Source organism: Pongo pygmaeus, chromosome 1 (genome assembly GCF_028885625.2).
Source record: "Pongo pygmaeus isolate AG05252 chromosome 1, NHGRI_mPonPyg2-v2.0_pri, whole genome shotgun sequence".
Classification (NCBI taxonomy): Eukaryota; Metazoa; Chordata; class Mammalia; order Primates; family Hominidae; genus Pongo; species Pongo pygmaeus.
Genome location: NC_072373.2, coordinates 229,544,085 through 229,556,308, shown reverse-complemented (window position 1 = coordinate 229,556,308; position 12,224 = coordinate 229,544,085). Strand labels below are relative to the sequence as shown.

Genomic DNA, 12,224 nt, shown 5'->3' with positions numbered 1-12,224 from the left:
CTGAACTAAAAAGGACTTGGTTATCTTCAGTCATCGTCTCAGCGTGGTTATAACTGGCATGTCTTTAAAGCAGTCACTAAACCTGATTTTATTAACAAGATAGCTAAATAATTATTTTTTTTGGAGACGGAGTCTCGCTCTGTCACCCAGACTGGAGTGCAGTGGCCGGATCTCAGCTCACTGCAAGCTCTGCTTCCCGCGTTCACGCCATTCTCCTGCCTCAGCCTCCAGAGTAGCTGGGACTACAGGCGCCCGTCACCACGCCTGGGTCTTTTTTTTGTATTTTTAGTAGAGACGGGGTTTCACCGTGTTAGCCAAGATGGTCTCGATCTCCTGACCTCGTGATCCATCTGCCTCCGCTTCCCAAAATGCTGGGATTACAGGCGTGAGCCACCGCGCCCAGCCCTAAACAGAATTTTTAAAACATTTCCTTTTGTTAAGATTTCTACTCCACCTTGCCGGGCGCAGTGGCTCACGCCTGTAATCCCAGCACTTTGGGAAGCCCAGGCGGGTGGATCACGAGGTCAGGAGATCGAGACCATCCTGGCTAACACGGTGAAACCCCGTCTCTACTAAAAATAAAAAAAATTAGCCGGGCGTCCTGGCGGGCGCCTGTAGTCCCAGCTACTCAGGAGGCTGAGGCAGAATGGTGTGAACCCAGGAGGCGGAGTTTGCAGTGAGCTGAGATAGCGCCACTGCACTCCAGCCTGGGCTACAGAGACTCCCCCTCAAGAAAAAAAAATATATATTCTACTCCAACTTTATTTTATTTATTTATTTGAGATGAAGTCTTGCTCTGTTACCCAGACTAGAGTGCAGTGGCATGATCTCGGCTCACTGCAAGCTCCGCCTCCTGGGTTCATGCCATTCTCCTGCCTCAGCCTCTCGAGTAACTGGGACTACAGGCACCCGCCACCACACCCGGCTAATTTTTTTTGTATTTTCAGTAGAGACGGGGTTTCACCGTGTTAGCCAGGATAGTCTCAATCTCCTGACCTTGTGATCCGCCCACCTCCTCGGCCTCCCAAGGTGCCGGGATTACCGAGCCACTGCGCCGGGCCTACTCCCTCTTTGTTATGCAGATACAGCAGAAAATCTTGAACAAAGGATCACCAAGGAGAACCAGCAGAACCGGAAGGTCTCCAGCCCACTGGTTATTCGAATTAACAATAATTTTGTCTTGGAGGGGGGGCGGTGAGCCTTGCATTGTTTTGCTTAAATGTATCAAATTTTTACAGGTAACTGCAGTTTATAAATTAAGATCCAGCACAATGTAATTCTAGCACATTTCTAGTTTTAAAAACAAACTTTGGCCGGATGCGGTGGCTGACGCCTGTAATCCCAGCACTTTCGGAGGCCGAGGCGGGCAGATCACCTGAGGTCGGGAGTTCAAGATTAGCCTGGCCAGCATGGTGAAACTCCGTCTCTACTAAAAATACAAAAAAAAAAAAAAAAAAATAGCCGGGCGTGGTGGCCGGTGCCTGTAGTCCCAGCTACTCGGGAGGCTGACACAGGAGAATCACTTAAACTCGGGAGGCACAAGTTGCAGTGAGCCGAGATCGCGCTACTGCACTTCAGTTTGGGCGACAGAGCAAGACTCCGTCTCAAAAAAAAAGAAAAGAAAAGAATAAAGAAAAACAATCAGCAGATCATGAATACTCGACACTGATTTTTGGGGGGTGTTTTTTGGTTTTCTGGTCTCCAACTGCTGACTTCAGGTGATCTGCGTGCGTCGGCCTCCCAAAGTGCTGGGACTACACGCGTGAGCCACCGTGCCTGGCCCACGTGACACTGTTAAAAAGAGGGGAAAAAAAGAGGGACTGCTAATTTTCCCAAGTTGCTCAGGAAAGTTATAGCGGGACTGCGATAAGAGAGCGAGACACTTTTCATTTAAAGTTCACGTAGGTAACGCTGGGGGGAAAAAAGTCTTTTCCATTTTGTCTTACTATCAAAGTTGACACATACCAAATTTTAACTGTAAGTCAAGTGGTCAGTTTCTCAGTTTGCTATGTGACTGAACAAAAAAACTTGTTATCAAGCAAGAATAAACTTTCATTAGACATATGCTACGCAAGAGTCACAGAAGGCCAGTTAGCAGGAAATATAAACTAGCAGAGCCAAACCAAATCCACGTTGTATTCCAGAAACTACCGGTTGGAGGCGTTCCAGGGAGGAAGAGGATCTTTTGCAAAAAAAAAAAAAACAAGAAGTAGCGGCAAACACACAAATCCATAGCATTAAAAAAACAGACCGCTTTGTTATTTACAACATCGTGGTATGCCGAGATTATGTTGCGCGCCGTTTCCAGCGAAGGTGGCCAACGACGCACACGAAATACCATGATCGGTCGCCGCCGCGCAGCCCCTCGCCTCGGACGCTACCCTCGCCCACCGGGCCCGGCCTCGGAGAGCTCAAAAGACCACCGGACAGCGGGCGCCTCGTCCCGGAACCTGCCTTCCCTGCGATGTCCACCCGCGTGTGGGCGCCGCGCGCTGCCGTCCAGCTGCCATCCCAACCAGCCCACCCACGAGCACGGCCCGGCCCGGCTTATTCTCAGGGCTCCCGGCGCGGGCCAGGGGGAACCGGGGAGGAGGGCGGGCCGGTCGCCGGAGCGGAGCGAGCGGGGACAGGGTGGAACCCAACTACCTGAGGATGTTGTGCGCCTCCATGCTCCGGTTCTGGTTGCTCGAGCACACCACTGCCACCCGCAGCGGGGACGACGGCATGGCGGCGGCCGCAAAGCCCGCGGCTCTCCCGCTTGGGTTCCCACCCCACCGCGGCGCTTCCGCGCGAGCAAAATGGCGGCCGCGGCGGCCGGAAGCTGGCGACGCGAAACGACGGCGCCGGCGGCGTAGCGTGCGGCGTCTGCGCGGCGGCCTCCCCGCCCACCCCGGGCGCCGGGCCGCGGACGGAGGGCAGGCACTGGCCTTCGGGCGCGCCGCACTCGGCGAGGCCGGGGGCGGCCAACGCCGCGCCGGCCCCCGGCGTCCGCAGCAGAGACCCGCACTCCACAAGGCCCGGCTGAGCGTCACGGAGCCAAGCGCCGGCGTCCTGACGTCAGCACCCCGCGCCGGCGCCTAGTGTGACGCAGACGACGTGCGGAACGCCAGGACGTCATAAGGTATCTCGGCCGCCTTTGGGAACGTTGCGGAACGCCGCGCTTGCCGGAGATAGCATTGAGGACCGTTCCGCGGTCCGGCGTTTCGTCTCTTGGGACGATTTTTGTGCGTTCCCTCGGTCCCCGTGGGGCCCATAGTTCTCACTTCTGCCACCCCAGAGTCGTCGCGCTTTACTAGACCCGTTCCCTCCGCTGTCCCGGAGGCCCACAGACATTCCCGCATTCTGAGGCTCGCTCCAGTCCCGTGCCGCTGTGACCGGCCTCCGGCCCCGGCTCATACAAGCAGGAGCACATCGCTCTTTTATGAAAGCCCTTCAACATTTAACGTTTAAATGCGAGGGCCGACCTGGGACAGACCTGGTTGGGAGTGCACGTCAACTAGGGTCTTCCTCGCCTCGGGCTTCCTTGGAGAGGCCGCCGGCTGGTCTGGGATTTGGGTCCAGTTACAGTAAATCCAGTCAACGCGAGTGTGTTATTCCCCAGCTATGCCTGTCTGCCTGGATACAGCCTCGCAGTGGGCAGTGGGTTGATGTTTTGCTGTGGGAGCGCCACGGACGGGAGAGGGAGTGATAATGATTGTCAACCTAATAACAGGCTCTCTAACTGAAAATGATATTTATTTGGGAATAGGGCGTTGGCGAATATGCGTGCCGTAGTAAACGATTTGCGCATTCAGGAAAGTAATGGTTTTTAAAGAAAACATGAAGAGGAAGATAATGGTTTGGAAATAATTAACCTTGGCTACAAAGAACAGTAACAAGTGTACTCTCGGCCAGGCGCGGTGGCTCAAGCCTGTAATCCCAGCACTTTGGGAGGCCGAGGCGGGCATACTGTCTGAAGTCAGGAGTTCGAGACCAGCCTGGCCTACATGGCGAAACCCCGTCTTTACTAAAAATACAAGAAAATTAGCTGGGCGCGGTGGCAGGCGCCTGTAGTCCCAGCTATTCGGGAGGCTGAGGCAGGAGAATGGCGTGAACCCGGGAGGCGGAGCTTGCAGTGAGCCGAGATCGGGCCACTGCACTCCAGCCTGGGCGACAGAGCGAGACTCCGTCTCAAAAAAAAAAAAAAAAAAAAGTGTACTCTCATTCCAGGGTTGGACAGGCAGTTGCTGGGCAGCTGTCCTTGCTGAAGTATTTTTTTGTGTAAGATTGCCTTAGTGCAAGGTTGTGGTTTTTGCAGAATCTTGTGATAGTTTTTCTTATTATTTATTCATGAGAACTCTCCACGGCCTTTCCCAGCTGTCTTTGTCAAGGTATTTTTTAAACATAAGTGAGTCCACTTTTATTTGATAACTTGGGTATTTTCCCCTTTTGATTGAGATCTTTCTCCAAATGCATCACTGATGAGTCATCCTGTAATTAGGTTTTGATAGTCCCCGTGCTGGGATGAACTTGTCCCAGATTGCTGGTCTGGTCCCACACTGGAGAGAGTGGCTGCTGGGAATCATTGTCAAAACCCTTTTTTACCATATTTGAGCATCAAAGGAGGTTTGAAGGGTGTGGCTCTCAGGCTAAGTCTAACCTGGAGTCCATTATTAACTTCAGTTTTTGTCACTTCTGTAGTCTTTCTATCATCTCAAAGTGCTGTATCAGCATTATTCTGTAGCAATTGTACTTGTAGCCGGGCGCGGTGGCTCACGTCTGTAATCCCAGCACTTTGGGAGGCCGAGGCGGGTGGATCACCTAAGGTCAGGAGTTCAAGACCAGCCTGACCAACATGGAGAAACCCCATCTCCTAAAAATACAAAAGTAGCCGGGGTGGTGGCGCATGCCTGTAATCCTAGCTACTAGGGAGGCTGAGGCAGGAGAATCGCTTGAACCCGGGAGGCAGAGGTTGCGGTGAGCCGAGATCGCACCATTGCACTCAAGTCTGGGCAAAAAGAGCGAAACTCCATCTTAAAAAAAAAAAAAAAAGAAATTGTACTTTTAGGTCAGGCGCAGAGGCTCACGCCTGTAATCCCAGCACTTTGGGAGGCCGAGGCGGGTGGAACACGAGGTCAAGAGATCGAGACCGTCCTGGCCGACATGGTGAAACCCTGTCTCCACTAAAAATACAAAAGTTAGCCGGGTGTGGTGGTGCGCACTTGTAGTCCCAGCTACTCAGGAGGCTGAGGCAGGAGAATCACTTAAACCCAGGAGGCGGAGGTTGCTGTGAGCTGAGACTGTGCCACTGCAGTTCAGCCTGGCAACAGTGAGACTCCATCTCAAAAAAATTAAAAAAAGAAATTGTACTTTTGCAAAATATGGCAATGAATAAGTTTAAAAGGGGAAAATACAAGGTAAAATCAATAATAGTAGGACTATCCCAGTTTGCTTATTGGTTTTAACCCATGAACCTAGGCTTAAAGGAAAGCAATTAAAAAGAAAAAAATTAGAAAACAAAAATAGAAAAATAGAAATTAAAGGAAGCCAATTGAATAAATAAAATGGCCATAGAAATTAGATGAGACTTGTAACCATGTGCCTGTTTTCTTTTTGTGTGTAAATGGATCTCAGTGTTCCAGAGGAATTTACCCACACATGGCATATAGTATTGACATACTTATTTAATACCTTATTTAACCAATAGGTACTAAAGATCTCTTAGGTCAGGTTTTTGTGAAGTTACCAGCAGAAACTATTGATTGCGAAATGTCAGTTATACCATTGATGGCAGTGGCAGCCTCTCTTGAGTGGCTGCTGGGAAGATGCTGGCTACAGCAGGGGAGGCTCAGCTGGGACTCTGTGCTCCACTGAGCATGTGGGAGCCCTGCCCCCTTCCAAGTTGGCAGGACAGGAGCCCCACCCTCCTGGGAGCAGCTGCATCTGCCCAGCCACGGCTGTGGACCCAGGCATCCCTGCGATCCCAGGGCTGGGAAGCCACCCCCACCTGCCCCGAAAGCTCAGAAGTGCCTCCACCTGCTACCTGGCCTCTCCTGACTCCCGATAAAGCTGAAGCCAAGCCCAGGCGCTGTTGCAACCTAGCCAGGTGTGCACACACTGAGGGCAGTGTTGGCATGCCAGCCCCTTGCTGCCTCGGCCTGCTGTGGACTTTGAGTGCTCACAAGCATGGGAGCAAGGCCAAGGAGGGGCTGAGGGCGGCTCAGCCCAGTCCTGTAGGCGACCGTCGACCTGAACAGCCTGGGTCCTGTAGATGACATGATTGATGGCAGCAGGAGGCACACAGGCTCCTGGGTGGAAAGGGGTGGGTGTCCAGTGAAGACCCCCATTAAAGCTAGGGACATCCTGAAACACGGGGGCTGGGCTGCCAGTTCTGGGTGGAGTCTGCCGCCCAGAGTGAGATTTATGGTGCTTTTTCTGGGCCCGTCCATGGCTGCCCATGGGCCAATCAGCACACACTTTCTCCCTTCTGAAGCCCATAAAAACCCCACTCAGCCATACTCACAGAGATGTCAGGACTACCAGCTGTGGGAAGGATCTACCCACTTGGGATCCCCTCTATTTGTGGGGATGACCTGCCTGTGGAGCTGCTTACTCCGGGTCTCCTCTCCGCTGAGAACTAGGCACTCGGGACGACTTGCCTGCGGGAAGGAGCTGCTCACTTCGGGTCCCCTGAGAGCTGTTCTGTCGCTCAATGAAGCTCTCTTTCTTGCTCACCCTCCGGTTGTCCACGTACCTCATTCTTCCTGGACGCAGAATGAGAACATGGGACCTGCTGAATAGCAGGACTGAAAGAGCTGTAATACAAACGGCTGAAACACGCCTCCTGCTTGCCACACTGGGGGCAACAAGAAGGAGAGAAGAGAGCTGTGGCCCTTCGGGGAGCCCAGACTTGGGGACTCCCAGAGCCAGGGCCGTGACACCCTCTTTGGGGACTCCCCGAGCCGGGGCCGTGACACCCTCTTTGGGGACTCCCCGAGCCGGGGCCGTGACACTCTCTTTGGGGACTCCCCGAGCTGGGGCCGTGACACCCTCTTTGGGGACTCCCTGAGCCGGGGTCGTGACACCCTCTCGGGGACTCCCTGCGCCTGGGCCGTGACACCCTCTTGGGGACTCTGCAGCTCCTTGTATCTCCAAGATTCTGGGAGCCACCACATTCCCCAGTGCCTGCAGTGGAAGCCACTTCTGGTACACCTGGTCCAGCTACAGACTTGCACAGAGCTGGCACCTGTGCCGGTGCCTGGAGCTGCCTGCCCCACTGCAGCTGGCACACCTGGTTGTGCACAGTGACTGGACCCCACGCTTGTTCACACACTTCCTGCCGCTCCTCACCTGGAAGGTGTGGGATCTGAGCCAGTAGCCTCAGCTGAGTGCAGCCTATCAGGCTGAGTGGGTGGATTGGGCCCAGTGGACCTGAGCAAAACTCAGGCAAAGGCGCCCCAGCCACAGAGGTTTCCGGCTGGAAAAGTTACACCCTAAGGATCCTGTGACACCATTATCCTGTACAGTAAAAAAGGTAGAATCAAAGGGCAGTAGGAGTCTCATTAGAATATGGAGTCTTGTTCCGAAGTCTTGGGAAAAGCTGTCTGTAGCATGAAAACATCCGCTTCTCCGGGTTTGAAGTTTGGGTGTTTCTGGGCATCAGGCAGTTTGGTGAACATTGTGTGTGGCCCATGCATCAGGCATGAGACTTGTCCCTTAAAATGTATCTACTTTGGTCTGGCACAGTGGCTCATGCTTGTAAGCCCAACACTGTAGGAGGGCAATGTGAGAGAATCTTTTTTTTTTTTTTTTTTTTTTGAGACAGAATCTTGCTCTGTCGCCTAGCTGGAGTGCAGTAGCGCAATCTCGGCTTATTGCAGGCTCCGCCTCCCAGGTTCACGCCATTCTCCTGCCTCAGCCTTCCGAGTAGCTGGGACTACAGGCGCCCGGCTAATTTTTTTTTTTTGTATTATTAGTAGAGACCGGGTTTCACCGAGTTAGCCAGGATAGTCTTGATCTCCTGACCTCGTGATCCTCCTGCCTCGGCCTCCCAAAGTGCTGGGATTACAGGCATGAGCCACTACACCCAGCCGAGAGAATCTCTTGAGACCAGGAATTTGAGACCAAATTGGTCAATATAGCTAGATCCCTCTCTATTTAAAAAAATTACATATATATATATACACACACAAATCTATAACACATATATACATACATTATACATATATACACGTGTGTATGTGTGTAAATTAATTTTTTTTTTGCGATTCTCCTGCCTCAGCCTCCCGAGTGGCTGGAATTACAGGCACACACCACCACACCTGGCTAATTTTTGTATTTTTAGTAGAGACGGGGTTTCACCATGTTGGCCAGGATGCGCTCGATCTCTTGACTTCGTGATCCACCCACCTCAGCCTCCCACAGTGCTGGGATTACAGACGTGAGCCACCGTGCCCGGCCATGAGTTTATTAAAAGGGATATTAAATTTTTTTTTTTGAGATGGAGTCTTGCTCTGTCACCCAGGCTGGAGCACAGTGGTGTGATCTCAGCTCACTGCAACCTCTGCCTCCTGGGTTCAAGCAATTCTTCTGCCTTGTCCTCTCAAGTAGCCGGGATTACAGGCACCCACCACTACACCTGGCTAATTTTTGTATTTTTAGTAGGGACAGGGTTTCACCATCTTGGTCAGGCTGGTTTCAAACTCCTGACGTCAGGTGATCTGCTCGCCTTGGCCTCCCAAAGTGCTGGGATTACAGGCATGAGCCACCACACCCGGCTTATTAAACTTTTTTTGAGACTGGGTTTTGCTCTGTTGCCCAAGCTTGAGTACAGTGGTGGGATCATGGCTCACTGCAGCCTCAAACTCCCAAGCTCAAGTGATCCACCCACCTCAGCCTCTCAAGTAGCTGGGAATACAGCCATGCACCATTCTACCTGGCTAGTTTTTTATTTTCATTAGAGACAAGGTCTTGCTGTGTTTCCAGGGCTCATCTTGAACTCCTGGGCTCAAGTGATCCTCCCACCTCAGCCTCCCAAGGTGTTGGGATTACAGGTATGAGCCACCATACCCAGCCTAAATCAGAATTTTAAATGCGTCTGTATGTTGTCAATAACTCAGAAGATACAGCTTTTTCATTAAGCCAACAATATCAAATTAGTTTTACTCATCAAATAATTACACACAAAAAAGATCATTCTAAGACCGGGCGTGGTAGATCACACCTGTAATCCTAGCACTTTGGGAGGCCAAGGCAGGCAGATCACCTAAAGTCAGGAGTTCAAGACCAGCCTGGCCAACATGGCAAAACCCCGTCTCTACTAAAAATACAAAAATTAGCTGGGCGTGGTGGCGGGCACCTGTAATCCCAGCCACTCAGGAGGCTGAGATGGGAGAATCACTCGAACCCAAGAAACGGAGGTTGCAGTGAGCCGAGATCATGCCACTGCGCTCCAGCCTGGGAGACAGAGTGAGACTCCTAATGAGTAAACCCAGGCAAAAATGTATGCTGCCAATTTTTATGACATTTCTATTTTTATTTTACAGCAAATTTAAAACCAGCTTATTTATTAAAGACTTACAGCCTGGGGGCCGGGCGCGGTGGCTCACGCCTATAATCCCAGCACTTTGGGAGGCAAGGGCAGCCGGATCACGATCAGGAGACCATCCTGGCTAACACAGTGAAACCCCATGGCTACTAAAAATAAAAAAATTAGCCGGGTGTAGTGGTGGCAAGTGCCTGTGATCCCAGCTACTCAGGAGGCTGAAAATCACTTGAACCTGGGAGTGGGAGGTTGCAGTGAGCCAAGACCGCGCCACTGTACTCCAGCCTGGGTGACAGAGTGAGACTTCATCTCAAAACAACAACAGACAAAAAACAGACAATTGGATCCCAATTATATAATTATATTTCTGACAAAATGGGGCATGTTCACATGGCTAAACTTTATTTGCCCAAATAGGTGATCTAATGAAGGATACAGACCAAAATTTGGGGGATTGCAGTTTGTATAGGAGGTTTATTATTTAAAAAAACCTCGTTTTACCATTTTTCCCATTTCAAATGATTTGGGATTATGTATTCACATGTTTCTCCACCTCTCCCTTTCCCCCAGGACTCTTGGCTTTCAGAAGCCCCTCTGGAACATCCCATCCGGTAAAACCCCATCCCACCAGTGCAGAAAACATGGTGCCCCTACTATAGTGGATCCAGCCTTGGAGAGGCCTCACCCTGCCTCAACACCTCTTCCCCCAGACCCTGATGGCCAGGACAGTGTCTTTTTGCCTTCAGACTAGGCAGAGCGAGGTCCCCTGAGAGAGATAAATATTGTTATTTCCCCACCCAAAGTTATTTGCATTAGGTGAAAAATGGCCGCACATTCTTTGTGGTTCCTCTCATCAAGACATATGGTCTCTTTCTCATCCCTTGAATCGGGGCAAAGCCTTGTGATTTGCTCTGATCAAAAGAACTTAGTAGAATCGACGTTGTCCCAGCCCCAGTTCCAGGCCCAGAACCCAGGAAATCTTGCAGCTTCTCCTGTCACTCTCCTGGAGCCCTAAGGCTGAAGCAGCCTGCTAGACAGGCCACATGGAAGAGAACCAGGTCACCCCAACCAACAACCTGTCACCCGCCAGACAAGTGAGTCAGGCTGTCCTAGACCATCCAGGCGCAGCTGATGTGACAACTGACCACAGCTCCATGAGGGTCCCCAGGTGAGAGCCCAGTGCAGATTGCCGACCCACGGAATTGTGGACAGATACATGACCTGTTTTTAGCTGCCAAATTTTGGGATGGTTTGCTACGCAGCAAAGGCTAACTGATACACAGTTCCTCATTTCTCCTTTGGTAATGAGATCCACTTTCATTTCAGGAGGCAGTGTGCCAGTCTCAGTAGATGGAACACAATTGGTCTATTCAACCACGATAATTCTATTCCCTACTGTTTGGGAAGTGTCTAGAGTCAGACCCTCCCCACCAAGTGCGAAGAGAATGCACCTCAGCTATCCCTTCTGCCAGCCCAGCCTACTGGGGGCCAGATGCATCTTCTGGGCTCTGAGAAGTGTCAGGCGGTGCCACGGGGTCTGCTCCTCCAAGTCTGGTGTGGATGCCGCCAGGTACACCCTGAGGTCCGACAGGGTAGACTGCACAAGCTTGTCCAGGATGGCCCTTGCTGCAGCTACTGTAGGCTGTGAGCCAGTAACAGCCCCCAAAGGAGTGGAGGTAATCACCACCCTGGGTCCCTTTGAATCAGGACATCAGTGGGGCACACTGTCTGGGTCTTCCTAGGTCATGTCCACGAGGTTCTGCATCTCGGCTGGGCCCAGCTCAGATGGTGGCAGCCAGATGAGCAGCTCAGTAGCACGTTGTGCACCTGGTAATGCAGCCTGTTGCAGGGCCTGGGACCCAGGGCTGCCCCAGCCCACATCCACCCTGCCCGATGCTCCTCCTGCACACAGCCCCGTTGCCACTGCCACTGCCCGAAAGCAAAAAAAAAATTTTTTTTTTGAGATGGAGTTTTGCTCTTGTTGCCCAGGCTGGAGTGCAATGGCGCAATCTCAGCTCACTGCAACCTCTGCCTCCCGGGTTCAAGCAATTCTGCTGCTTCAGCCTCCCGAGTAGCTGGGATTACAGGCCTGCGCCATTAATTTTGTATTTTTAGTAGAGATGGGGTTTCTCCATGTTGGTCAGGCTGGTCTCAGACTCCAGACCTCAGATGATCCACCCGCCTCAGCCTCCCAAAGTGCTGGGATTACAGGCGTGAGCCACTGCACCCGGCCAATTAAATTTTTTTTTTTTTTTTTGAGACAGAGTCTCACTCTGGCCCAGGCTGGAGTGCAGTGGTGCAATCTCGGCTCACTGCAAGCTCTGCCTCCCGGGTTTACGCCATTCTCCTGCCTCAGCCTCCCGAGTAACTGGGACTACAGGCACCCACCACCAGGCCCGGCTAATTTTTTGTATTTTTAGTAGAGACGGGGTTTCACCGATTAGCCAGGATGGTCTCAGTCTCCTGACCTTGTGATCCACCCACCTCGGCCTCCCAAAGTGCTAGGATTACAGGCGTGAGCCACCGTGCCCAGCCAGTTTTGGGGTTTTTTTGTTTTGGTTTTTGCTTTTGAGACGGAGCCTCGCTCTGTCGCCCAGGCTGGAGTGCAGTGGCATGATCTCGGCTCAGTACGACCTCTGCCTCCCGGGTTCAAGCAATTTTCCTGCTTCAGCCTCTTGAGTAGTTGCAATTACAGGCGTGC

At 52.0% G+C, this 12,224-nt stretch overlaps 1 protein-coding gene across 1 annotated transcript in view; it reads right to left on the bottom strand.

Moving 5' to 3' along the window:
- Positions 1–5,469, bottom strand: part of SSU72 (SSU72 homolog, RNA polymerase II CTD phosphatase) — a 35,349-nt gene extending 29,880 nt beyond the window's left edge. Inside the window, exon 1 of the mRNA XM_054445068.2 lies at positions 2,647–5,469. Coding sequence (XP_054301043.1) covers positions 2,647–2,726 — 80 coding nt within the window. The 5' untranslated portion in view covers positions 2,727–5,469. The remainder of the gene's footprint in view (positions 1–2,646) is intronic.
- Positions 5,470–12,224: the final 6,755 nt, after the last annotated feature.